Below are 24,730 nucleotides of genomic sequence, written 5' to 3' on the forward strand. Positions count from 1 at the left end.
CAACTATATGTACTTTGCATAGAAATTCATATTTTCTTTAATTTCACCAATTTATACATGCACAATAATGTAAATAATTATGCTATTTATAATTATAATAATATCGAAAAAAAAACAAAACTTGTTTGCTAATAAAAAATATTAATTAATAATATAACATTTTTTTATTTCATTATTGACAATATTAAGACGTAAAGTGTAAACATTATTTTTAATCTTACATTCGAATTTGAAATCTTCCAGCTTTTGTAATATATTTTACCCCTTTAAATGGTTTGTACTTTTCTCCATACATATCTAATCTGTTTACTTTTAGTCCAGAAACAGTTAATTGATTGATAGTAAAATGTACCTAAAAAATTTGAATATGTTGATGAAAAGTGTTGACAAATGTGCGCAAAAAATTTAACACTTTAATTAATAATTCAATATTATAAATATATATATATATATATATATTATATGTAAATTGAAAATAAAATTGATAAATTATGATAAAAAATCATTCTTACATTAATAGCAGGATTAGATTCTGCATTTGAAGATGAATTTTGAATAGTAATCTGCAATAGAAATTATTTTAAACTTGTTCAAGAATAATTTTATATCTATGTATTTAAAAAAAATTACTAAAAAATAATATTTTACCGATCCTCTAAGATTTGGTAATTTAGACACATCTATCCTACCAATATCCCAAAATAGTATTTTACTAACAGGATCAAAAGAATATTTTCCTTGGTTTGGTACCAGGCTACAATTTAAAACAATCTTTGGCATAGGAATTTCAAGACTCACATTTTCAACCTGAAATAGTAGAAGGACGTAACAATTATTTATACATAGTACATATTACTTTTTATCAATAGAAAGAGCCTTATCAAATAAGTTTATCAAAATTTATTTAACAAAAATGTTGACTTTCTCAAAAAATATGATAATAAGCATATGCTTATAAATAGATAAATAAACTCACAATTCTTCCTACAGTTTGTTTTGGTCCAACTGTTATATCCAATCTTCCACCTCCAGACTCTTTGAGATTAATATTATGTTTCACATAAATAGGTATCGCAACAATACTTTGTGATCCTATATGATATGATAAGAGTCGAAAATTTCCGTCAGGTGGGACAAATGACAAAATCCTTTCAGACTATAACAAGAAAATTTAAATAAATTTCAATTGAAAAAATGTTGTCTATCATAATTATTGTAATTCCTTTAAATAATAAATAAGCTATTATACAAAAAGTTATAGATGAAATAAAAAATTGTTTTCATCAACTGATTTTAATAGTGAAATTTAAAAAAAATATGTTGGGTTTAATTGAAAATTATATACAATTCTATTTGAAAATAATTATCTTTTTAGTCATTTTCATTAAAGGAAAATGTTTTATATACTTAATCTTACCTCCCATCTTTTAAAACGAACACACGGATGGAAGCTCACATCATCAAATAACCTTGGATTAACAAATGATAAGGTCAAATCTGGCATTCCACTAAGTTTAATGCAACAATCAATCTGTCAACACAAAAATAATTGTAGCATAAGGCTGAAACTTTTTAATTCAAACTGGATTAAATTTCTTATACATATATTCAGATGTAATTGTTAAAACTTGAGTACATTTCTTAATAGCAAAAATATTTATATTTCGAGTGTAATAAGCAAAAAATAATTATCTACATAGCCTTGTATTTCTGCAAAGACTGTTGCACCATTCCTGTCAATTATAGCGTCAACTTCTTCTACAACATCAAAGTATGCTTCATTATTTGTGTATTTAACTCCAGTCCTTCGCCATGGCACATTAGACAATTGTCCACTTGGTAAGATAGCGCTTACGCTAAAAAATAAAAATTATTAAAAATGTTGAATAATAAATGCCTGTGATATCTCGCAGATAATCAATATACATAAATACTTTGATTTTCCTGTCACTGTATTTGCAATTGTTCGTAAAATGTTTGGTGGTTTAATCAGTTCTTTTAAAATATTAGACTCTGTAGCTAAAGGAAAACCATTGTCTAACATTTCATCCAATAATTCATAAACAACGACATTATTTTCTTTAATTATCGTTTCTGTGCACTCATTAAAATAATCTTCAAAGGTATCTACCACTCTGTGCAGAAATTCAATTACAAACAATGGAGGCACTGAAAAGTCATAAATTTATTTAAAATTAAACATTTTTTTTTTACTTTATTACTGTCATAAAAAATTATATTTACCTTCAGTCATACATACAGCTACAAAAAACATATTGCACCGATAAATACTAATCAAATAATGATGAGGAGTTGCAATTACAGGTGGTGTATCTTCTGGTGTTAAGACTCTACGTTGTTGATCAAAAAAATAGTCACATAATGAGCGTGCAACAGCACTCTTCCAATGCTTCTCCATAAAAACATCTCTGAGCAAATAAAAACAAGTTTTCACCAAGTATTCACTTTGTAATATTAAAATTACAATTCTTTTTCTTACCCAGATAAATTTATAATGAAAAGGCTGTTAATCATATTGTAAAATCATATATAAAGAGATATAAGACTAAAAAGATTATACTATTATTATAATTTTATTTTTTAATGAAATTGTAATTTGTCAAAATATTAATAATATAACAAAAGTTAATCCCGTAACACACAAACTTTTTTATAACAGGTTTATTATATTATGGCCTCTCTCTCTCCTCTCAAAACTTTGGGATCGATCCCATGTGAGCAGAATATCATGAGAGTGAAAAGAACAACAATATCTACCTATCTCTTTTGCACTCGTGTGATTTTTTGTTTTCGGTCGACGTATTCTGCTCACATCTCACGTGCGATCGCACCCTTAAGCTAAGGCGAAATTCACAATTTGATTTAAGAAGCTGAAAAACATAAGGCTGCTTTCACAATAGGTTAAATCAAATCGTTTTCAAAAGATGCGATTTTCAAGACGGGAGACGATGTAATATTTTATGGCTACTGCGCATCAAATCATTTTGCCCCAATAAGGTAGTTCAAGTTGGGTGGGGGAAATCCAATATGGCTGCCATCAGCTGATTTACCGGAGGACAAACAATGCATTGAATTCAATGGGACAAATCAGTTTTTTAACCATAACTTTTTAAATATTCATTTTTGAACCATAGTGTAATGGAAAATTATTCTTTATTTATCGAAATCTATTTTTTAAAACAATAAAACCAAAAAATTAAATTTTATTGTTTTAAAAAATAGATTTCGATAAATAAAGAATAATTTTCCATTACACTATGGTTCAAAAATGAATATTTAAAAAGTTATGGTTAAAAAACTGATTTGTCCCATTGAATTCAATGCATTGTTTGTCCTCCGGTAAATCAGCTGATGTCAGCCATATTGGATTTCCCCCACCCAACTTGAACTACCTTATTCATGAGAGAGAGAGAGAGAGAGAAAGAGAGAGAGAGACATTCTGATAAGCTTATCTCTCTTGCACTTGTGATTTTCTGCTTTCTGTTCAACATCATATGATGGGACTACACTCTCTGTCCTTATCTCTATCTCATTCCCCTATTCGATTATTGTGCTTTGCCTTCATGTGACTTTACCCTGATAATAAAATTCAATTAAAGACATGTATAGTGATGTTTAAACTGAACATTTGCTGGAAAAAATTGACAACAAAATAATACTACTTGATTTTATTTCTGGAATTAAATATAAATTATTTAATTTTTAATTTTCACATGTTTTTTTGTATTTTTAACAATATACGTGTAAAAAGCAAGAGATATTTGAGAATATTTATCAAATATAAAATTTGATCAAATGCATAGACAATGTGCATTTGACTGACAAGTCCTAAGCATCCAGATGAATCTGATTATTCCAGCTGTAAATTCGGTAAATTGCATTCTTAAATAGAAATAGATGTTAATCTATTTTTATAAATAAAATTAAAAAGTTGAAAATAATTGATTTCTCTTTAAATTCAGTTGTTGTCTCACACGAGTAGAGTTTAATAAAATAATAATTAATAAGTAAGTAGGACACTTTTTTTTATATACAAGAATTTTTTAATATGATACCTTATATGAAAATGGAGAAAATATTGTTTCATACAATAGAATAAATTATAACTTTCAAATTAATAACCAACTATTAGGTATCAATGAGTGATGTGTGTAATTCTACATTTAGAAATAATGATATAAAGATTAAAACATGGAAATTGAAAGGTACTATTTTGTATTTTAAGCAAAAATGCGTTAAGGCTCGTGCTCTCTTTGATAACATTGCTGAAGCTCCTGACGAACTGGCATTTCGAAAAGGTGATGTACTTACTGTTTTAGAACAAAACACTGCCAGTTTGGAGGGGTGGTGGCTTTGCACTTTACGAGGTAGACAAGTAAGAAAAATTTTTATCTCTAGTAATTACCTAAATTGTAAAATTATTGATTTTGTAATACCTTTTTTAATAATTTTCATAAAATGGGCCCAAAATGATAAAATTGAAGTAAATAATTTCAATTTCACAGGGAATATGTCCAGGAAATAGATTACGACTTCTTCCAGGCCAATACGATAATAACGAAGGGTTATTTGGCACTTCTTTAGATGACTCACAAAAACAAGATAAGCGACGCAGTTGGCATGTTCAATCAAATAAAGTAAAATTTATTAATTTACACCATTAACACGTTTACGTCAACTTGAACTATTTTTTTCATTATATGCTTATTTTTTTTAGGTAATAACACCACAAAAATATGGAGATATTTTTCTTTATGATCTTCCAACAAGTAGATGCAGTGTCGTTTCATCTTCAAACGATTTTTATTTAAATGAAAGCAACGATACTATAGGTATAAAAATAGAAATATTTTAAAGCAATTGTTAAACTATTAATTTCTAATACATTTTATATAATTATTAGATCAAATAATAGCAAATATGCGTAAAACAACAGCAGTTGATGATTTTGATAACATTGATTGTTACGATACACCCCCGAAAGCTATTCCTGTAATTTCAACGCCAACAAAAAGTCCCGCAACAGGTTATACTGTGCCAAAATCAACAATTAGCAGCAAATCTTGTGTGACGCCACTCGATAGTTATGATGTTCCACGACCTTCACAAGCTTTGACACCCAGTAGTTCTACTTCCAGTCTTACAAATGATGGCTCATCTCTCAGTGGATCAAACAGGTGGGTGGTGGTGGTGGTGGTGGTTCCCTATTTATCCATTATATTCTAATAATATACAGGCAAATAACAGAAATTATTAAAACCAGGTCGAGTATAACTGCTGCAGACTATGACGTACCGCGATCTCGTTTTTCAATGTCTTCATATCAAACGTCTAAAATTTTAACATCTACACAAAATAATCAACAACAACAAATTTATGACATTCCGATAAACAAAGTTAATTTACCCTTGGATCCTGCTTTAGTGGATTTACAAAAACTTGAGAGTGAAGTATCTACTGCTATCACTAAATTGTTAAGTTTTGTTAGTCCTGGCTGGAGAACGTTACAAAAATTAGAAAAGACTTTAATGGAAATTAAATTGGCTTGTCAAAGATTACGAACTTCGTTGCACGATTTAACGGAATTTGCAGAAGGTTTGTGATTTAGAGTATTAGACTTTTTGATATTTTTAACAAATGAAAGAGTTGTAATTAACCGATATTTGCTTCAAATTATTATTATTTCTCTTAGGAACTCTTAGTAATGCTGCTGGAAAGGCATTGTCTGACAAGGGATTGTCAATGAAATTACGACCATTGGTTAAAGCATTACGTGATACTGATAAACTCATTGAAAAAGCTTTTTCAGAATTAGACATTATAAAATGGAATACTACTCAACTTTGTCGTGAAGAAAATGAAACAAACTGTTCAGCGCTCATCAATTGGCCAGCTGATCCATTAGACCAACTAATTGCTTGCGCTCGAGTTTTAACAGAAGATGTTCGTCAAGTTGCCAGTTTTATTCAGGTAAATGCGTGTATAATTATTTCCATTGATTGATCAAAATTGTAATAAGAATCAATTACGCATCAAACTTTTTTTTAGGGTAATTCAACATTATTATTTAAAAAACAATTAGTTTTCAAAAATGTTTCCACTGAAGATTATGATTATGTTAATTTGGACTCACGAGATGCAGTTGTGAAGCAAAGAGAAGAATTGAGAGAAATGTTACCTCAAGAACTTGGAAAAAATTATGATCTTGTTGTAGCAGAGGCAGACCAAGCTGCTATTCAACATGTCTTATTATCGCCTATGGATCCTAATGATAAGCAGGTTTTATCATTTTATGCTGCGCAAGCAATAACACATGGATCACATCTTACTCATGCAATTGATGCTTTTTTGCAAACAGTTGAACACAACCAACCTCCTAAGGTATTCTTCTTTTCAAGTGTAAAAAATAAATAACCCGTTAAAAGTTTTATATACGAATATAATATAAAAAGAATATATTTTTATAGGTATTTCTAGCTCATGGAAAATTTGTTGTTCTCAGTGCACACAGATTAGTTCATATTGGCGATACTGTTCATCGAAATGTACTGCGAAATGATTTTAAAACACGAATTCTTCAAAGCTCCAACACTCTAAATGATGTACTTGCACAAACAGTCACTAAAATTAAACAAGCTGCACAATATTTTCCGAGTGTTACAGCAGTTCAAGAAATGGTTGACAGTGTTGTAGACGTTTCTCATATGGCTAAAGATTTGAAGCTTATTTTGATTCATGCAGCCCAGCAACCTTAAAAATTGTAAACATTACTAAAAACAATCATAATATTTAATCTCAAGTTCTCAGATAACGTTAATTTTATTACAAGAATGCGTACAGTTTAACCAACAATTTTTTATTTTAATATTAAATATTAATCCATTTTTATAAAGAAAATAATCTTTTAAATATTTGTAAAATTCTACATTTCAATTCACGATTTGTATCTATATATTTTATTTTTAAGAATTCGCACATTTAAATAAAGTAAAAATTTTTTAAATGATTCTAACCCGTTGCCTGTTTCCGACCCTCGGGTGGGTCGTGAAAAAGTATGGCCATAACTGTTTCCGACCCACCCGTGGGTCGTGTTCACTATCACTCAAAATAAATATAATTTGTATATAAATTGATAGATATTTTTCTTTATATCAATATTATAAGAAATTATAAGGGTCATTAATGATATTTTAGAAAATAATTGAATAATTAGTTATAATTTAAATATCTATATTATACTATTTGATAAAGTATCAAATTCCGCTGGGCATTTTGGGACAATCATGTTGAATTTTCCTCAAACAGTTAAGGGGTTAAAAAAAAAGTAAAAAATTTCATCTTTAATTATATGTGTGTCATATAGTCATGCAAATATTATAAGAAAATTTAGACATTAGCTTCAAAGTTTATTCCGCATTGGAATAATACCAATTTCTTTTTATTTTGCATTATTAGAAATTAATTCTTAATGCTAGTATAATTAAATTTAAACGATACTTTTAGAATAAAAGGAAAGCATTAGGTTTTCAAAAAAAAAAAAAAACAAAATGAATTATTTTATCAGTTTATATTTACTTTTTTAAAAAGAATTAGTTTATTGGAATTTTTTAAATTTTCGTTTAAACACACAAACTAAAAAAGGTACATATTTATTTTAATAAACCTTTCACAGGGATATAAATTATACAAATCGCTTGTATTTAGATGACGGAAATGATTTAGCAATTTTATAAACAGAGATATGGTAATATTACAAAGTTTGTATTTTTTAATTATTTTCGTATTTCTTTAAAGAGTACTTTTTTTAAACTTTAATCAATTATGAATGGTCACAGCATCGTCCAGAATGTGAGTTACCTTCTTTATTAATAGCTTTATCTTTGTAACATTTTTCTTGATAATCACTGCTGCTGCACCGACCAGAGTGCAAATTACCCTCTTTAATCATTTTTTCTTTACTATTCTTTTTTTGGTGGAAGCTAGTAAGGTCTCTTTTCATAGCGTAAGCATCTTCCCCATCTGCATAATATTTTGGTTCTACTTCGGACACTTCAAATTGCAAACTGCTTGTATACAAATTTAGTGCAGCTCGATTACTTCTGCGAACATGAAGAGAAACGTATTTTGCTCCAAAACATTCGACCATTGCTCTTGATGCTTGATTCATGAGTTTTTGAGCGATACCAAGTCTTCGGTGAGATCGTTTCACGGCTAAACTCGTAATATGCCCATGTGGATTATCTTCACAGTCCTCCTCCATTTTAGCAAGCACATAGCCAACAATTCTTCCTTTCTCGTCTTCAGCAACATAACTTAATTGTGGCCAAGACAAGGCATGGTACAAGTAGTATTTCATTTGATAATTTTCTGGTAAACATTGCAAATTGCAGTGTTGTATATTCAAAAGGTCATTAGTATTAGCACATCGTATCTGTATAGACATGTTTTTAAAAGATTTTCAAGGAACAATATAAATCAACTTTCTAGTCACGTCGAACTTTCTTGATGCGAGATCGACCGTTTTTTAAATCGTTGACCGTTGAAGATTCGCTCATTCCACCAAGAAGCTCACGCACAAAACGAAATCTGGATAGAAAGAACCACCAGACCATGAACCATCCTACAAAAAAGTTGAAATTCTTAATCTTACTAATTTTTGTTTCATAATAATTATATTTACTATAATATTATTAAACTTGATAACCCTGGGTAAAAATGTCTGATGTGTTGTTGATGATTAAAGGAATGTCAAAGACAGATGATAAAAAATTCTCATTTGTCGACAATGTGAATTTATAAACGCGAAAATTTTCTGATAACATGGTAAAAATTACATTAATTTTACACTTTGTCATTGTAAAAAAATGGGGCAAAGATGTTTAATTTTATCTTTAGTAACTAATCCATATATTATGACAGTAGTGACGACATAAAGACATGAAGATATGAAGAATTTTCTTTAATAATTTATTTATTTTAAAGATATAAAAGTGCTTAATTCTTACCAGTGAATATAAGACCACAAACGATAATAATGCTCGAAATTATGTAAAAAATAGCTAATGCTATTTCTTTCATTATTATTGAATTTTCCTTAATTCCAGCAAATAATTCAAGTATATAACATTAAAAACTTTTGTTGCGTTATGTAATCTACTCATGACACAATTAATTCAAAAACTTGACAAACCTTACTACACTTTCATCAAAGAATAAAATAATTAAAATACAACACATTATTTCAGTAAAAACGCCATTTTGAATTAAAGCATGCATGGGAAAAATGGAGTTGATATTAAGGTTAGAAAAAATTTTACATATATTTTTTAAGTTATAATAATAATATTCTATAAACAATGTGATTTAAAGAAGTAATGATTTTGTAAAAACTCACCAAAATTATATTATTAAACTAATACAATAATTCTTATTTCTTGTTTATTTACAAGATTTAATTGAAACGAATAATAATTTTTTCCTATAGGGTAAAAGCGCAGAGCAAACCAATAAACGCAGGAATGAGGCTTAAGTACATAAAGGCCTTTCTCCAATAGGTTTTGAAAAGTGTGCGAATGACTGCGAATGACTGCACTGTAAAAAAATCTGGTGTAAAATAACACGAAACTTGTAATTTCACACATCAAAATTATAGGTTGTACGTATTAAATTTATTTCGTTTCAAAAGTAGTTTTACTATTTTTAATAATTTTACATTATACGACTATATAATTTAATAGTTTTGTGTAAATTTACTACGTCCGACGTAGGAAAATTTGATCACTATGTCCGACGTGGTATTTTTACATTGCGTGTATTTCTACACTTTGACGTAATATTACGTCGCACGATCTGTACAATTACATGGCGAATGTAATTTTCTTATTCCTTTAAAATTTTCAAAAAATTTTCAAGTTTTTATAAATAACTCTAAAAAAGTTTATATAATGTACATTTATAGAAATTATATGCTAATTTATAAGTAAATAATAATATTACAAAAAGTTTTGGGCTATATTTCATAAATACAAAAAGTTAGGATTGAAAATATTATTTCAAAAAATATTTGCAGGTTATGTAGATTACAGTCGGCGTGTAAAAATACCACGTCGGACATAGTAAATTTACACCAGATTTTTTTACAGTGCATGCGTTGCGTTGATTTTAGCATATGTTGCCATAGCAACCGACGCAACGCAAAGTTTTAGGAACCCATTGGAGAAAGGCCTTAAGGCTGGAGTCCCATGGTAGCGTTTTGCGTTGCGTTTTGTAACTAGGCCATGAGTGCAAATAGAGTAAACATATATCTGTATCTCTCTCACACTCATTGCCTAGTTACAAAACGCAACGCAAAACGCTGCCATGGGACTTCAGCCTAATAAGTCGGTGTGTTCCATATTCATTCTGCGTTGGCTTTACGTGAGAGTACAACGTCAAAAACACAATTATGTGAACACACCTTTAAATTATTTTCATACAATGAAACATGTATTTTAAGTTTCCCTTCTTCACAAATCAATATATCAAAGACTAGAAAATTTTATAATTCACACACAAGACCAAATTTTTTTTTTAAAGTTGTATTATAAAAACACTTGTTCTGATTTTTTAATTTTCAGTGTTTTGTCATTTAAGTAAAAAATATTGGAGAGATAAAAAGAAAAATTAACATATAAACTGATAATTCTTTATTACTTTTTATTTAAATTTTTCAAAGGGCATATAATGTCAGCTATTAAAGCAGGTATTAATTTCTATCCTACAATTTTCAAATTACATTTTTAAGGTTTTATATCTGAAAAATAAGAAATACATGTTATATAATCTCCTTAATTTAAATAAGAATGTATGAACAATGTAGTACATTTTTTTTGTCGCACGATTTATTTTTTAAATTTGTAATGTACCAAAATTTTTAGGAATTTTTTTTCACATGTAAAACTCTCCTTTTTACAGGACAGACAATGAAAAAGTTATGGAAAGATTGGTGGGTTAATTATCCTGAAATCGTCGCATCACATGTATTATCTACCATTGGTATTGTTGGAATGGTCACCCTGCATTTTTGTTACAAAGATAGCCCTATAATCACGCAAACTTTTGACAAGCCCTTATGTAAGTAATTTTTTTATGAAATTAAAGATTTTCTAATTAAAACATTTTAATTGATATAACGTACAACAGTATACATAATAAGACAAAATTATAAATTATCATTATAATTGTAAGGAAATTGAATATATTTGCGGGTAGTGCCGTTCATGATTTATATTTATCCCATATATATTTTGCGGTAACTCTAAATATGTCACATATCCAAGCAATATATTTTTATATGGAGAGATGATAATAATATGATTTACATTAATTATGGATGATCCCTCTTTAAAATTTTTTATTCAATCCAATATGTGTGGGGTGTTGTTAATAATTGGTTCGTTTTTGAGAAACAGCGATGAAAAAAATTTGGAATTAAAACCAAATAAAATCTATTAGTTTTAATAAAAAGTGGAATTTATTGAAATAAAACGCATACTCTCTAAATCTCAGTTAGTCACTTTTGACTATAATGCTATATCAAATTAGTTGCTTTCTACTATATAATGATTATAGTCATTTTTTAGAAATTGGAATATTATAGGGACAGATTGTTCACGGTTTCAACTGTTAATTGTAGTATTTTTCTAATTATTCGGATTTAGAGTGTAGTAAAATTAAATCAAATATTAAGAATGTTAAATTTCGTTAAAAATAGTCATTATGTATATTGAAATGACTAATAATAAATAATAATACAGAATTTTATGAAGAAATTAAAAGATTTTAGTTAAATATGAATTGATAATAATTATATTTCAATAACTTGAAACATTTTACATAAAGACTATTTTCATGCATATATGCGATATTCGTTTATGAATATGTTGTATGTATTCTTTCCAGTCTTCCGACCTGATGATCCAAGAGCCAAGAAAACAATAACATATTATGAAGAAGGATGGGATAAAAAATAGTATTGTTCGGTGTTGATAGTTTAAAAGTAAAATAAACATATATCTATTTACAATACGTAACTTTTTGCTTTTCAACTTTCTCGATAAAAAAGAAAAAAAAAAGTACACGCACCTTTATTATTTTCTTCCTATCAACTTTTGAAATTCTTTTCTTATATTAAAACAAAAATTTCTAGTAATGAAAAATAATCGATTAGTAGTAGATCAAATACAATTTTTTTTAAATGATGAATGTTTTAAATAAAACAAAGTTTATTATAAAATATTTAAATAGAGATATATAAAAGACATGCGCAGAGAATGCTTTCCTCTTGTCTGGTACTTTCATTACCAAAATGTCCCACTCACCTGATGCACCTTTAATCTGCAGTGTGCAGTTTGCTTTTACTCAATTGATTGCAGTCACGGTACATTTCTTTACTTTCGTCTTGTAATTTTTCCTCCTTAAGGTTCCTCCATTATATTTATTTGTTTGCACGACTGCTATGCAATTTACCTCATTGTAATCTTCAATTAAAAGTATATATTATTAAAAAATTTATTTCTCCTTTCAATTTTTTTAAATAAATATTACTCATTTCTCCTGCTGCATTTAAGAATCATTGCAGCGATAAACAATGTACTTGATATTTTTCTTTGTCACTGAAATAGATTTAATACAAAATTGTATATTCTATATTTCATTAAATAATTTGTAGGTTGTAAAATATATAGAATTGTAACATGTACAACATTTGATATAAATGTAAAATAATACAAATTAAAGGTAAAGAAGTATTGTAGTTCTCCTTAAATGTTATATCGTAAAGTACTAATTATTATTAATATTATTATTATTAGTATTATCTTAAAGCCTTGGTAGACCTATTTAAGAAAAAATATTTTTAACAAATAATAAATTTTTTACATTTCATCATTATTTAATCAAGTATTTAGTATATGTATTTATATGCATAATCTCTAAAATAAATTGTTCTTAATTTATTTATTTGTATCTTATACTCTCTAAATTTGAATTAAAGAAAATTCACTAGTTACCAGCGATAAGTATATAATACCACTATTTTCAAAAAGTGTATATAGTCTAATTAATGAGTGAAACTCATGTACAAGAAAAATAGCCACAAAGTAACTTTTTATTATTTGATTAAAATTATTTCATGTTACAGTGGATAATTTTCAAAAAAAAAAAAAATTATACATAGGTGCAAATTGTATATATAATATATAGCTGAGAGTATATGACAAAATGCTTTGAAGCATTGACAAAGCATATTGATGTGTTCAACTAAAAACCCCCACATTTAGTCTACCCCTTTCCACCCCCTCTCTCTCTCTCCATATATATATATATATATATATATATATATTTCTCTCTTTGACAATTTGAGTTAAAGAATGTGTGCAAGCAAAGTGCAGGAACTATAAATAACATGTTTGTGAACATATTTAATATTGATTTTTTATTCTTTCAAGTTCTTCTCGCTTTATAATAAATACACATTCATAAATGAATAAATATACATGCAATGATTTTTTAAAGAGATTCCATTTTAAGTTGATAGTTTTAAAAATGTTTCAATTTATCCAATTAAAATTCTTATCATTAAATTAGCTATACTTATAAGGACGATAAAGATGTCAAGTCTTTGTTATACACAGTCTAAACTCTTTAAATTTGAAGGAGAAAAAATTTCATTGAATTCAATTCAGTTGCGCTCTATTCTCAGGGTGCAGTCCCATGCTGAGCAGAAAACAGAATGCAAAGCAGAATTTCGTGAGTGCAAGAGAGATAGAGTCAGATATCACTATCCTTTCCACTCTCACGAAATTCTGCTTTGCGTTGTGCTTTCTGCTCAATATGGGACCGTAAGCCTACTTCCTAATAGGCAGTAAGCTTACTGCCGGCAATTAGACAAATGTAAAAAAACAATACAATTATTTTTAAATTGTGGATTTTTACATTTAAAATTTTTAGTGCTATGTTTTTATTTATTAGTACACGAATTTGAATTATGGCTAAAGTATATTATTTTAATCTAATTCAAAAAAATGTTTTGAATTGCTACTTTTGTCTAACACTTACATACTTGTAAACACATACTAGAAATGTAATTTCTTAAGTATAGATAACCAAAGTATATTATTGCGATAAAAATTAATCTGTTTTCTTTGAACACTGCAAAATAATTAAATATTTTATTTACATACTTTATGATAATTTTTAAATAGAGAAAAGAAACATTATTGTACTTTTTTCATAAATTCATATTTTATTTAATCTTTCTATTACATTTTCTCCGTATTTTTAAAATAATAATAATTATTATTATTGTAATTCACCTATGTGAACTACACATCGTGGATGCTGATGCGAGTCGTCTAAATGCCGAACCCACATCAGGCAGTAGGCCTTCTTATTCCTAATAGGCAGTAAGCTTACTGCCTATAGGCGCAAATAGATGAATCTATGAACGACTTTGTTGTGCATTTGTCTAATTGCCGGCAGTAATAAGCTTACTGCCTATTAGGAATAAGAAGGCTTACTGCCGGATTCTTCTATTTGTCTACGACATAAATACAACCTAAATATGTATCTTAAAATACTAAATATTATGTGTAATGTTACTAATATTACATAATATTTTATATATACCTATTAATTAGGTTTGCAAAAGATTTAAGGATATCTTTCGCGCTCAGTCTCTACATAAATCATGCATATAACTTGGTACAGCAGCTACCAAATCCTGCACTGTTGGTACACCGCAGAGATTTCGCAGAATCTGCACGTCGGCTGTACCAAAACATGGTTGGCTCTCATGTGCCACAATTTTTTCAGTGTAGAAATATATTTTTCAAACATTAAAAAATCACTTTAAAAACTAGAAAGTCTCTATACTATTTGAACTTGTTCATGCAACCTTAACCAAAAATATGCGTTTTTCGCCATTAACGATACAAAAATCACTCAAAATAATGAAATTTTAGGTATTGACTGATTTTTAATGTAAATAACCTCAATAGAAAAAAATTGACACATTTAATTGATCAAATGATTACTCGAATTTTTAAGATTTTTAAGATATAAGCAGGCGACTTGTGTCAATAATTGTCAATCATAATTAACTAATTATTATTCATGAATAAAAAAGAAAACAACAATAATTGTAAAGAGTTTTTATTATTATGAAACTCTATGTTTGTAAATAATTAAAGAATAATCATCTCATGTAACTAATTAAATAGCTTTTAATTAATCGAATCATAAAGGAAGATGCTCTACTTTTCATGTAGCTGGAGGGACTATTCTGTTGTCGCAGAAAGAAAGGCAGTACCTGTCAGGAGGATAACAACGTACCTGTCAGGGTGAGAAGAGGTGCCCATGTACTCGGAGGATCAGCAGAACTCGAAAATAATGAAATCCTGGGTCCCACCAATCCAAACCACCCTCCTTCAACCTCGTCGCAAGAAGAATCTTGTAAACCATCGCCTCGAAATTGTTACAGACTTGTCATCTTGGGAAGTGCACGTGTTGGGAAGACTGCAATTGTAGCAAGGTATGCGCAACTTTGACAAGACAATTCGTTTTAAAGAAACTCATCATTGCAAATTATAGAAATATTTTATAATTATATTTACTTGTCGTTATTCGACTTAGATTCCTATCTAATAAATTTGAAGAAAGTTATACTCCAACAATTGAAGATTTTCATCGCAAGTTATACAGAATTAAAGGAGAAGTGTATCAGTTGGATATTTTGGATACAAGTGGCAATCATCCCTTTCCTGCTATGCGAAGACTATCATTCTTAACTGGTAAGTGCATATACTATAATAAAAAGATTTTACACATGTAAAGTGATGAAGAATAAGCGGTGAAGGTTAAAAATTAATTAGTTTTAATCATGTTAATTATTATAGGAGATTTGTTTGTGGTGGTATTCAGTATGGATAGTCCAGAGACTTTTGAAGAGGCAGCAAGATTAAGGGAAGCAATTATAGAAACGAAAAAAAGTGCAATTCAAGGGTCAACAAAAAATAAGATTGCAAGTAATTTAAAAGTTCCTATGGTTATGGCAGGAAATAAATGTGATGGAGATATCAAGTATGTACCTGTTTATAATTATTAAATATGTTTTACATATATTTAAAATTAAAAAGTGTTTTTAAAATAAAATGAACAATATAATTATCTGCGACCTTAAACGTAGAATTATTTTAGACTTTTTTTCCTAAAAATAATGATTGTTGCAATCATAATTGAATTTGTTTTGTTTTTTTTTTTTTTTATAGAAAAGTTACTGTTGAAGAAGCCCAACAATACTGTGGAAATCAAGATGATTGTTGTGTATTTGTTGAAGTCTCAGCCAAAAGGAATTATCACGTAGATGATCTTTTTTACCATTTATTTATAGTAGCAGGTTTGCCATTAGAAATGGCACCTAATCATCATAGAAGAGTACCTTTAAATTTTGGTTCTCCTACTATGCTACCACCTTCTCAGGTAAAAATCCCTATTAATGTTAAAATTAGATGGCACATAAAGGCCAACGCAGAATAGATCTGTAACCGGAACCGCAATCGTAAGCGTAACCGTAAGAATGAGTTAAAGAAGGATAGGTATATTGTTTATCCTTCTCTAACTCATTCTTATGCTTACGGTTACGATTGCGGTTCCGGTTAAAGATCTATTCTGCGTTGGCCTTAATACGTCACACAAATTAGGTAGAGAGAGAGAGAGAGAGAGAGAGAGAGAGAGAGAGAGAGAGAGAGAGAGAGAGAGAGAGAGAGAGAGAGAGAGACAGTGCTTTTTCATTTGAAAAACATGAAAAATTTGCACCTCTTATTGATTAAAAATTATAACCAATGACTTTGTGATTTGATCAAGTCTAGCACACCTCTAAAACGCAGGTTCGCAGTGTATTAAAATCGTGTGACGTATTATGTATATATAAATTATAAGAAAAATAATTACACCAAGTGATTTCCTAATCCTTAGCCGAAACACAAAACCACTCTCAGTATTAAACGACGATTAAGTGATGCTTGTGGAGTAGTCGCACCTGCCCGCCGACCAAGCTTAAGAACAGACTTGATGATTATGAGAACTAAAACTTGTTCTACTGGAGCTGAAAATAATATTCCAGGATCAGGTATTACATTGTGGTCTGTTGATTCGAAAAAATTTTGTTGTATTCAATAAATAATTTATTTAAGCAAGCAGTTGGTTCCGACTATATTTTTCAACTTTTTTCTCCCAATTTATTATTCATTGTGCATTAAAAAATGTGAGCAAAAGGCGTAAAACTGAAAACTCAATTTTAAGAGTACACACTATGGACAATCGTAAGCGTAAGAGTAAGAATGAGTTAAAGAAGGATAGGTATATTGTTTATCCTTCTCTAACTCATTCTTACGCTTTTACGGTCACGATTACGGTTGCACTCATCAAATTCTGCTTTCGTGAAAGCGTAAAGTACGTTTAAGGTCTAAGCAAATAGAACAACAAAACGACAGCCGCCAGAGAGTCGCAAACAGGAACGTAATTATGGGTTAAGAAAGGAGATTTATAGTTTTATCCTTCTTCAGCTCATCTTTGCTTCTATTAAATTGAAGGTTTAATTCGTTCAACTTTACGCCATAATTAAATGCAGAAAAAGGACAGAAATATCGTCGTCCATCTTTTTTATCTCATGCTTGCGCGACAGTTTCCCGTTTTATTCTGCTTAGACGGCACCTTTATGCTTGTAGAAGCACCATTTTGCGTTGGCCGCGTTACACGTGTTCTGTCAATATCTTCCATTATTGTTTTGGCCGTTGACAATCACGTTTCAGACACAAGTTTTATTATTTAATGTTGTTCAACTTTTCAAGTAATTACTTTAATAGGTACAATGTTAAGAAGAAGAAAACTTCAATTTAATAATGTTAAAAGTTTGGACGCCTTTCCAAAACTTGCTGAGCATTATACCAAACAATCTGCTGTTGGTGGTACTTGTAAGTGAATTTCAAACAAATGTGTTTTTATTATTTTTTTCTAAAAATTATTTTATATAATGTTTAATTAGTAAAGTTGTAGTGGGATGATGGGGACAGTAGGCGGCACATATCAAGTTTAAAATCTAGAATAAAAAAAATTTATAAATTTTTTCTCCTTTTCAATTCTGAATATTATAAAAATATTCTATAATTTAGGAAAATCATGATTTAAATTTTAAAAAAACTATAATATTATGATTGCCTTTTTATTATAAAACTAAGTGTTTTATTTGTTTAATTAAAAATGTATTGTGGCTAAAAGTGTAATAATAAATAACGCATTAGGATTACACAACATTTATTTTTATTTGATGTACTATCTTTATTTTCTGTGTATTTCAGTTTCAGTGATAAGCTTCTGTATAATTGTATATTTAACCATTGCTGAAACATGGTATTTTCTAGATAGTAAACTTAAATTCAAATTTGTACCAGATACAGAGATAAATTCGAAATTAAAGATAAATATTGACATAACTGTAGCAATGCCATGTGGACGTATTGGTGCCGATATACTAGATTCGACAAACCAGAATTTTCAACATTTTGAAATTCTTAAAGAAGAAGATACGTGGTGGGACCTATCTCTAGAGCAACGCTCTCATTTTGATACCCTAAAAACAATGAATTCATATTTTCGAGAAGAATATCATGCCATTCACGAGCTTTTATGGAAATCTAATCAAATTGCATTACACAGCGAAATGCCAAAACGGTAAATATAAAACATATAATTAAAATATGATTCCTACTATAACACAGAATGCAGCAGCAGCTGGAAATCAAGGGAAAAAAGAAATATTTAAATAATAAATCTCACAAATCAGAAAATTAAAATACCCATATAATACCAAACTTTTAATATCGCGTCTAAATAATGGCAAAAAATTAAGCAAACCTCATCGCATCTAATAATTTCCGTAAATTTTAATACATGCGCTAGATTACATTTTTTTTATAATCATAAATAAAATTGTAAATTAAATAAAATTTAATGACAAATTATTTAAAAATGCAATTTTAATATATAATTTTAGAAATAAAACGGATAGTTTTATTATCACCATTACTTTTATATAATTGCAGATCTCTTCAACCTGATTATCCGCCAGATGCTTGTCGCATTTATGGAAGTTTAAGTTTAAACAAAGTATCTGGAAATTTTCATATAATTTCTGGAAAATCATTATCCTTTCCTGGTGGTCACATACATATTTCATCATTTCTTACAGATAAAGAACATAACTTTACTCATAGAATTAATAGATTTTCATTTGGTGAGCCCAGTCCTGGTATTATTCATCCATTGGAAGGAGAAGAGAAAATTACTAATGAAAGTGAGAGACGCGCAGATAAATATACAATATTTTTTTCTTCATCTGTTGTGATAAAATATTTTAATTATTTCAAAAAGTACCCAAAAAGTTTTTATGCTGATTGCTAAAATCTTAATTTCGTTGTAGGTGCAATTTTATATCAGTATTTTATAGAAGTAGTACCGACTGATATCGATATACTTTTACGTAAAACAAAAACATTTCAATATAGTGTAAAAGACCATCAAAGACCAATTAACCATCACAAAGGGTACCATGGTATTCCTGGTATATTTTTCAAATATGACACTAGTGCTTTGAAAATAAAAGTTTTCCAAGAAAGAGAATCATTATATCAATTTTTTATAAAACTATGTGCTACTGTAGGGGGCATATACGTTACCAGTGGTATGTATATTTTTGTTACTTGATTTAAAAAAAAATACATTTTATAAGACAATCTAATTATGTACAAATATTTCGAAATTTTAATAAATAGATTTTGAATTAATATTCAAAAAAATATAGAGTTTTTAAAAGACTTGAAAAATTTTATTCATAAATAATTTCAAAGATACTCGTATAAGGAATAATAAAATTTATGACCATTACCATGTTTTTCATTAATTTAGGTCTAATTAATAATTTAGTACAATTATTCTGGAAAATGTTCTTTTTGAATCATTCAAAAGTTGAATCTACTTTAAAAACTTTGGAGAGTATTGCTGACAAAGCAGGAACATCCAATTCTATTAATTTATTACACGTTGCAACACCGGAAATGGTTAATAATGTTATAATTAAACCACAATAAAAGATGAGTTACCAAATATAGTTTTTTAATCATTCACAACTATTCAATGAATTTTACTCATTTAAACCCGCACAAAGAAAAGATGTATAATATTTGAGCCATCAACTAGACTTTTTATTTGGCTCTATATATTTGCGGTTTAAAAAGTCTGTAAAATATTAATCAATATACATGTGTGAAAAACAATTTGTATTGTTAAAAGGATGAAAAATAAAGTGCATCTTTTATAAATAATATTCTTTTTTTTGTATAATTTTCAAAATAAATTATTCCAAGCTTATTCTATAATAAATATTAAACACCAAGTACTTTTTATAATATTATATTCGTTTATATTCGTTAACAATAAATATTAAATATACATTTTTCCATTATTATACACAGCATTATATAAAGTTGATGATTATTTTCATAAATAATCTCTTGGACAATATATATAATATTTCTTGTAAATATATGTATAATTATTACACAAAGTATAAAGATTTGTGTGCGTTTATATTAATGGCACTTGAGAAAATTGTATTACAATAATTAATGGTTTGTTAAAATTACATTCTAATATTAATTTATTTATAAAAATAAATAGAAGCTGCAGATATAGATAAATATATTTGTCTCAAAATATTCTTAGTATAAAAAAATAATTTGACAGTAATAAATAATGTTGTTCTCCATTTCGCAAATGGAGCTGTGGTAGGCTCATTTTAATAAAGGGCGTGATTAAATTGTTTTATTAATGATTTTTTTTTTAAAAAAGGTACACACAGTCTAATAAACAGCTCAACGGTGATGATGATGATGATGATGATGATGATGATGATGATGATGATGATGATGATGATGGCATTTCTACAATATATAAAATAATTTAAATTAAAAAAGACAATGTAAATAATTGATAATTTTTGCAATGGAATGATTAACATTTTTATAAGAAAATTATTTTAATACAAATTAATAGCTCTCATGACAAGAATTTAATAAAAAAATATTTAAAAAATCCAAGAGACCTTCTCATACTTTTGATGAGAATTTAAAGCAAGTAATTATTATTTTTTGTTGTCTACGTATCAATAAACAGTTTTGTAATTTATTATTTTACTCACATGGTATTTTTCAGTATATGTATAAATATACTTAAGGTCGCTGATAATTGTAAGGTTTTCCATAAGGTCCCACTTTAGTACTTGATTTTTCAATTTTCAGTTGATTGTAAAAGCTGTTCACTACAAGCCATCCATAAGCACACATAACTAAAAGATTTAATTAAAAATAAAATTCTTTTTATCACTTTTTCTACTATAAATGAAAAACATACACTATACTCATTAATTTGACCAAAAACTTGATAAATAATTTATCAAACATAACATTAAATTATAAACACCTTACCATTAAAAACCAGGCCGAGTATTAGACAAATCACTCCTTCTATTATGTGTTTTTGAAGAAAAAACATAATTGATGTATATAAAACACTGATAAATATTCCAGGAATAGCGACCATGGTTAGTGTAACCCAGGGAAGCATAAATAAAGTCTTTCGCTAAAATTATTATAAAAACATATACATATGATATATTTTCTTGTTAATCAAATAACAAAGCACCTATAGGTGCTTTTATTATACATTTTTTAGCAAACACTTACCTTTAGTGTACCAATAATTAAAAGTGTTGAATACAATATTGTCATGCACAGAAATATAGTGAAAATAATACGAGCTATATTTTTGTCTACATTAATAATTATAGTTTTCCAGTCGGCATTCACAGTGAAGAGAACAATAATTGTTAAAATTGCTAATGCCTGAAATTAAAACAAATTTATTGAATTTTAAAGAATATATATACACTCTAAATTTGAATCAGCGATAAGTACATGGATTTAAATTGGCGTATATCATGTTTATGAAAAAAAATTAGTAAATAAACAAGTAAGAATCCGCGCGCGACAGTTATCGGCCACTTAAAAAAGCTTTCAAAAACCGTCCAAAAAATTTTTTTCTTCTATTACAAAAGTTTAGATTTGTTTGTGATCACTTTGGAAATGATTAGCAACAAGCAAAATATTTTTATCTCATACGGTTTTATATAGCTTATTCAAAATTGAAAAATGGCCGACTTCTGTCTGGTTTACCCTATATATATAGTATAATTATGTATACTTTATAAAGCTACTGGAAATCAGCGAGACTTTATTGTGCTGATTCAGATTTAGAGACTGCATATATATTAATTTTTGTTTTTGGTGTCTAAGACACCATTGCGCATTATGGAAATAGGCGAAATTACTAAAATCCTAGACAATTTGACTAGGATTTGCGAGGTCGTTTTTGCCAGGCTTATGGTAGGAAATGGTTAGGGTTAAAAAATATTTTTAAATTAACGTTATATTAAATGCTTTCTTAAAGCTCTGAACTATATAATAAAAAAAATGAATGAATGAATTGAAGGGCTATACATAAAATAAGGGGACGAACGCGAGGCTTGGAGGGATACTATAATATACCAGTCGGGTAGCAGTGACAGTAGGCCTTGAGCCGCTCGCTGCTACCAGACTGATATTATCCCTTACAACCACGCGTTCGTCCCCTTATTTTATGTATAGCCCTTCAATTTCGTAAGACATATGAACAAAAATATATATAAAAAATTTTTCAAATCCCTAAAAATATAGTAAAACTTGAAGTGTATAAAAATAAAAAAATTTACTTACTATGCTGCATATGCCGCTAAACAATGTGCCTGTTTTTAAGGACCATAATCCAAGGAATGATTTTACCTTCAACATTCTAAGCAAATACGTAAAAAATGTATAAATCGATCCTCAGATAAATAGTGCTCTCTAAATCTGAAATAGCAGCAATAAGCATACGATTCCAATAATTATCATATGCAAACTGAATTGGTGAAATTTTACTAAATAAATTCAATTAAATTTCACTGATTAATTAGACGCTTTTTGAATCGCAAATAGTACGCGCGCGCCAATTTCCAGCGATAAAAGTTGACGTTGGAAATATTGATGAAATTTCACAAATTCAGATTTAGAGAATGTGGATTTTTAAAATAAGGAAAGATGAATGAAAATTTATTTAACTTGACCCCAGTTTTTCTAAATAAAATCGGCCCCCAGTGGCGGATCTATTTAAAAAAAAATTTCAATATAATATCATCTCTTATTTCTATCTCACAGGCATATTTGACTCTTAGGGGGGGGGGGCAATCACCCGTGCCCCCCCTAGATCCGCCACTGTCGGCCCCAAAGAAACTTTTTGTTCAATCTTTTCTTAATAAATGTTTAAGCATTACATTTTCACTGCGCGAATCTATTATTAAATGTAATATTTAGATATTCAATATCATAAAGGTTATTGTTTTTATCATCTATTTCAAATAATCTATACCCGCAGTTTTAAATACATATTCATTTTTTTACCACATAAAAATAAAAAAAAATGCTGAATTTTATAAAAAAAACTTCAACATCAATTTATGCTGTATATTTTTTGAAAATTTAATTTCCCGAAATTTCCAAAACGTTGTCTGCTATACAATTTGTAAGAAATAAATAATTTATGTTGGAATATTGTGTATAATAAATTTTATTTTTAATAAAAAAAAAACTTTTTTGTAAATTAATATTAAAAAAATAATAGTAAGAAACTTTGTTTATATAATAACACACAATTCATTAATTAAAAATGAAACAAAATATTTTAATATAAATGTCCATTGTTTTGTTATGATTTACAACATATGTGACGCTCCACGAGAAAAGGGACTTTATTTACTCTTGTCATAAGGTCCCTTTTCTCGTGGAGCGTCACATATGCATATATATATATATATATATATATATATATTACCAACGTTACAGCGCAATTTGATGCATTAAATGTGTCAAGTTCAGTATACCATAACTTGAATAAATAAAGTACCTACTTTTAAATTATTGTAATTATATTTTTAAAAGTAAAACACAATTAATTCTGGACAACTGGGGATCTAATAATTATATTAAATTAAAAAAAAGACGAATTTAAAACAGAGAACTAAACCAATATATACTTTTGTTCCACAAGAGATGAACAGAAACTGTGCCAAGAACAGCAGAACACTCATACACTTGCAGACTCATACGGTTAAAAATACACCTACGCATCCTCCTACACTTGCAATAAGCACACCTTTCTTATATTATACAGTGATATTTCTAAAAATTATAATATTATATAAATAGGTACACAAATTTAAAAATAATAATAAATTTTGTAAAAAATGGTCATAAAATGCCATTTAAAGAATTTATAATTATTCAACAATGCTACATTTAATGTTTTATAAATATTTTAAAACATAAGAAAGCAATCTACTATCGATGCTATGTAAATTATATGTGCATAATTTTTTTATTAAAGGTTATTAAAAAATTAAAGGCGAAAAAAGATTTCTCGAATTTTATTTACTACACTGCAAAAAAAAAAAAATTTTATTTGATTCAAATAACCGATTAATTGA

General features: G+C 28.1%; 6 protein-coding genes across 8 annotated transcripts; 3 read left to right on the top strand and 3 right to left on the bottom strand.

Annotated features, from left to right (window-relative positions):
* Positions 1-145: 145 nt before the first annotated feature.
* LOC122512189 (AP-3 complex subunit mu-1) lies at positions 146-2,736 on the bottom strand. Its single transcript, XM_043627900.1, has 9 exons — positions 2,501-2,736; positions 2,245-2,429; positions 1,935-2,169; positions 1,697-1,856; positions 1,418-1,531; positions 977-1,156; positions 649-807; positions 513-563; positions 146-352 (listed from the first exon to the last, which is right to left on the bottom strand). The coding sequence occupies exons 1-9, from the start codon at positions 2,533-2,535 to the stop codon at positions 218-220; spliced, it is 1,254 nt and encodes a 417-aa protein (XP_043483835.1). The 5' UTR covers positions 2,536-2,736; the 3' UTR covers positions 146-217.
* An 806-nt stretch (positions 2,737-3,542) lies between these two features.
* LOC122512192 (breast cancer anti-estrogen resistance protein 1) lies at positions 3,543-7,028 on the top strand. The gene is made up of 9 exons (XM_043627903.1): positions 3,543-3,891; positions 4,247-4,396; positions 4,527-4,658; positions 4,739-4,853; positions 4,925-5,198; positions 5,285-5,616; positions 5,714-5,991; positions 6,070-6,402; positions 6,489-7,028. Exons 1-9 carry the CDS (start codon positions 3,862-3,864, stop codon positions 6,774-6,776), a joined length of 1,932 nt encoding a protein of 643 aa, XP_043483838.1. The 5' UTR covers positions 3,543-3,861; the 3' UTR covers positions 6,777-7,028.
* Positions 7,029-7,654: 626 nt separating this feature from the next.
* Positions 7,655-9,564, bottom strand: LOC122512193 (N-alpha-acetyltransferase daf-31). Its single transcript, XM_043627904.1, has 2 exons — positions 9,416-9,564; positions 7,655-8,641 (listed from the first exon to the last, which is right to left on the bottom strand). The coding sequence occupies exon 2, from the start codon at positions 8,462-8,464 to the stop codon at positions 7,841-7,843; it is 624 nt and encodes a 207-aa protein (XP_043483839.1). The 5' UTR covers positions 8,465-8,641; positions 9,416-9,564; the 3' UTR covers positions 7,655-7,840.
* A 2,803-nt stretch (positions 9,565-12,367) lies between these two features.
* LOC122512185 (dexamethasone-induced Ras-related protein 1) lies at positions 12,368-17,685 on the top strand. The gene is made up of 6 exons (XM_043627893.1): positions 12,368-12,439; positions 15,330-15,592; positions 15,694-15,851; positions 15,957-16,140; positions 16,329-16,539; positions 17,035-17,685. Exons 1-6 carry the CDS (start codon positions 12,368-12,370, stop codon positions 17,236-17,238), a joined length of 1,092 nt encoding a protein of 363 aa, XP_043483828.1. The 3' UTR covers positions 17,239-17,685.
* Positions 17,686-17,810: 125 nt separating this feature from the next.
* On the top strand, positions 17,811-20,435 carry LOC122512083 (endoplasmic reticulum-Golgi intermediate compartment protein 2). Its single transcript, XM_043627717.1, has 5 exons — positions 17,811-18,032; positions 18,417-18,789; positions 19,161-19,411; positions 19,538-19,798; positions 20,023-20,435. Exons 1-5 carry the CDS (start codon positions 17,930-17,932, stop codon positions 20,202-20,204), a joined length of 1,170 nt encoding a protein of 389 aa, XP_043483652.1. The 5' UTR covers positions 17,811-17,929; the 3' UTR covers positions 20,205-20,435.
* Positions 20,436-20,797: 362 nt separating this feature from the next.
* On the bottom strand, positions 20,798-24,363 carry LOC122512084. Of its 3 annotated transcripts, none has more exons than XM_043627719.1 (6): positions 24,281-24,363; positions 22,926-23,001; positions 21,858-22,016; positions 21,600-21,753; positions 21,314-21,460; positions 20,798-21,056 (listed from the first exon to the last, which is right to left on the bottom strand). In XM_043627719.1, exons 2-5 carry the CDS (start codon positions 22,998-23,000, stop codon positions 21,345-21,347), a joined length of 504 nt encoding a protein of 167 aa, XP_043483654.1. In that variant the 5' UTR covers position 23,001; positions 24,281-24,363; the 3' UTR covers positions 20,798-21,056; positions 21,314-21,344. The 3 variants fall into 3 exon arrangements, with proteins under 3 accessions (XP_043483654.1, XP_043483655.1, XP_043483653.1); XM_043627720.1 differs by having other exon boundaries at positions 22,926-23,060; positions 24,155-24,363; XM_043627718.1 differs by having other exon boundaries at positions 24,155-24,356.
* Positions 24,364-24,730: the final 367 nt, after the last annotated feature.

This window comes from Leptopilina heterotoma, unplaced genomic scaffold (assembly GCF_015476425.1).
Source record: "Leptopilina heterotoma isolate Lh14 unplaced genomic scaffold, ASM1547642v1 Lhet_95, whole genome shotgun sequence".
NCBI classification, from domain to species: Eukaryota; Metazoa; Arthropoda; class Insecta; order Hymenoptera; family Figitidae; genus Leptopilina; species Leptopilina heterotoma.

What these genes read in the sequence shown, in the direction of transcription:
- LOC122512193 (XM_043627904.1), bottom strand. Translation starts at nt 8,464, where the DNA reads ATGTCTATACAGATACGATGTGCTAATACTAATGACCTTTTGAATATA.
- LOC122512189 (XM_043627900.1), bottom strand. Translation starts at nt 2,535, where the DNA reads ATGATTAACAGCCTTTTCATTATAAATTTATCTGG. An exon ending in AACAAACTGTAGGAAGAATT is followed by an intron (nt 808 to 976) that starts GTGAGTTTATTT and finishes CTACTATTTCAG; the next exon opens with GTTGAAAATGTGAGTCTTGA. An exon ending in TACCAAATCTTAGAGGATCG is followed by an intron (nt 564 to 648) that starts GTAAAATATTAT and finishes TTTCTATTGCAG; the next exon opens with ATTACTATTCAAAATTCATC.
- LOC122512083 (XM_043627717.1), top strand. Translation starts at nt 17,930, where the DNA reads ATGTTAAGAAGAAGAAAACTTCAATTTAATAATGTTAAAAGTTTGGAC. An exon ending in CACAGCGAAATGCCAAAACG is followed by an intron (nt 18,790 to 19,160) that starts GTAAATATAAAA and finishes ATATAATTGCAG; the next exon opens with ATCTCTTCAACCTGATTATC. An exon ending in GGGCATATACGTTACCAGTG is followed by an intron (nt 19,799 to 20,022) that starts GTATGTATATTT and finishes TCATTAATTTAG; the next exon opens with GTCTAATTAATAATTTAGTA.
- LOC122512084 (XM_043627719.1), bottom strand. Translation starts at nt 23,000, where the DNA reads ATGTTGAAGGTAAAATCATTCCTTGGATTATGGTCCTTAAAAACAGGC. An exon ending in TAATTATTGGTACACTAAAG is followed by an intron (nt 21,754 to 21,857) that starts GTAAGTGTTTGC and finishes TAATAATTTTAG; the next exon opens with CGAAAGACTTTATTTATGCT. An exon ending in ACTCGGCCTGGTTTTTAATG is followed by an intron (nt 21,461 to 21,599) that starts GTAAGGTGTTTA and finishes TAAATCTTTTAG; the next exon opens with TTATGTGTGCTTATGGATGG.
- LOC122512192 (XM_043627903.1), top strand. Translation starts at nt 3,862, where the DNA reads ATGAATCTGATTATTCCAGCTGTAAATTCG. An exon ending in TTATTCCAGCTGTAAATTCG is followed by an intron (nt 3,892 to 4,246) that starts GTAAATTGCATT and finishes TTGTATTTTAAG; the next exon opens with CAAAAATGCGTTAAGGCTCG. An exon ending in AACACAACCAACCTCCTAAG is followed by an intron (nt 6,403 to 6,488) that starts GTATTCTTCTTT and finishes ATATTTTTATAG; the next exon opens with GTATTTCTAGCTCATGGAAA.
- LOC122512185 (XM_043627893.1), top strand. Translation starts at nt 12,368, where the DNA reads ATGTCCCACTCACCTGATGCACCTTTAATCTGCAGTGTGCAGTTTGCT. An exon ending in CTCAATTGATTGCAGTCACG is followed by an intron (nt 12,440 to 15,329) that starts GTACATTTCTTT and finishes CTTTTCATGTAG; the next exon opens with CTGGAGGGACTATTCTGTTG. An exon ending in AAGACTGCAATTGTAGCAAG is followed by an intron (nt 15,593 to 15,693) that starts GTATGCGCAACT and finishes TATTCGACTTAG; the next exon opens with ATTCCTATCTAATAAATTTG.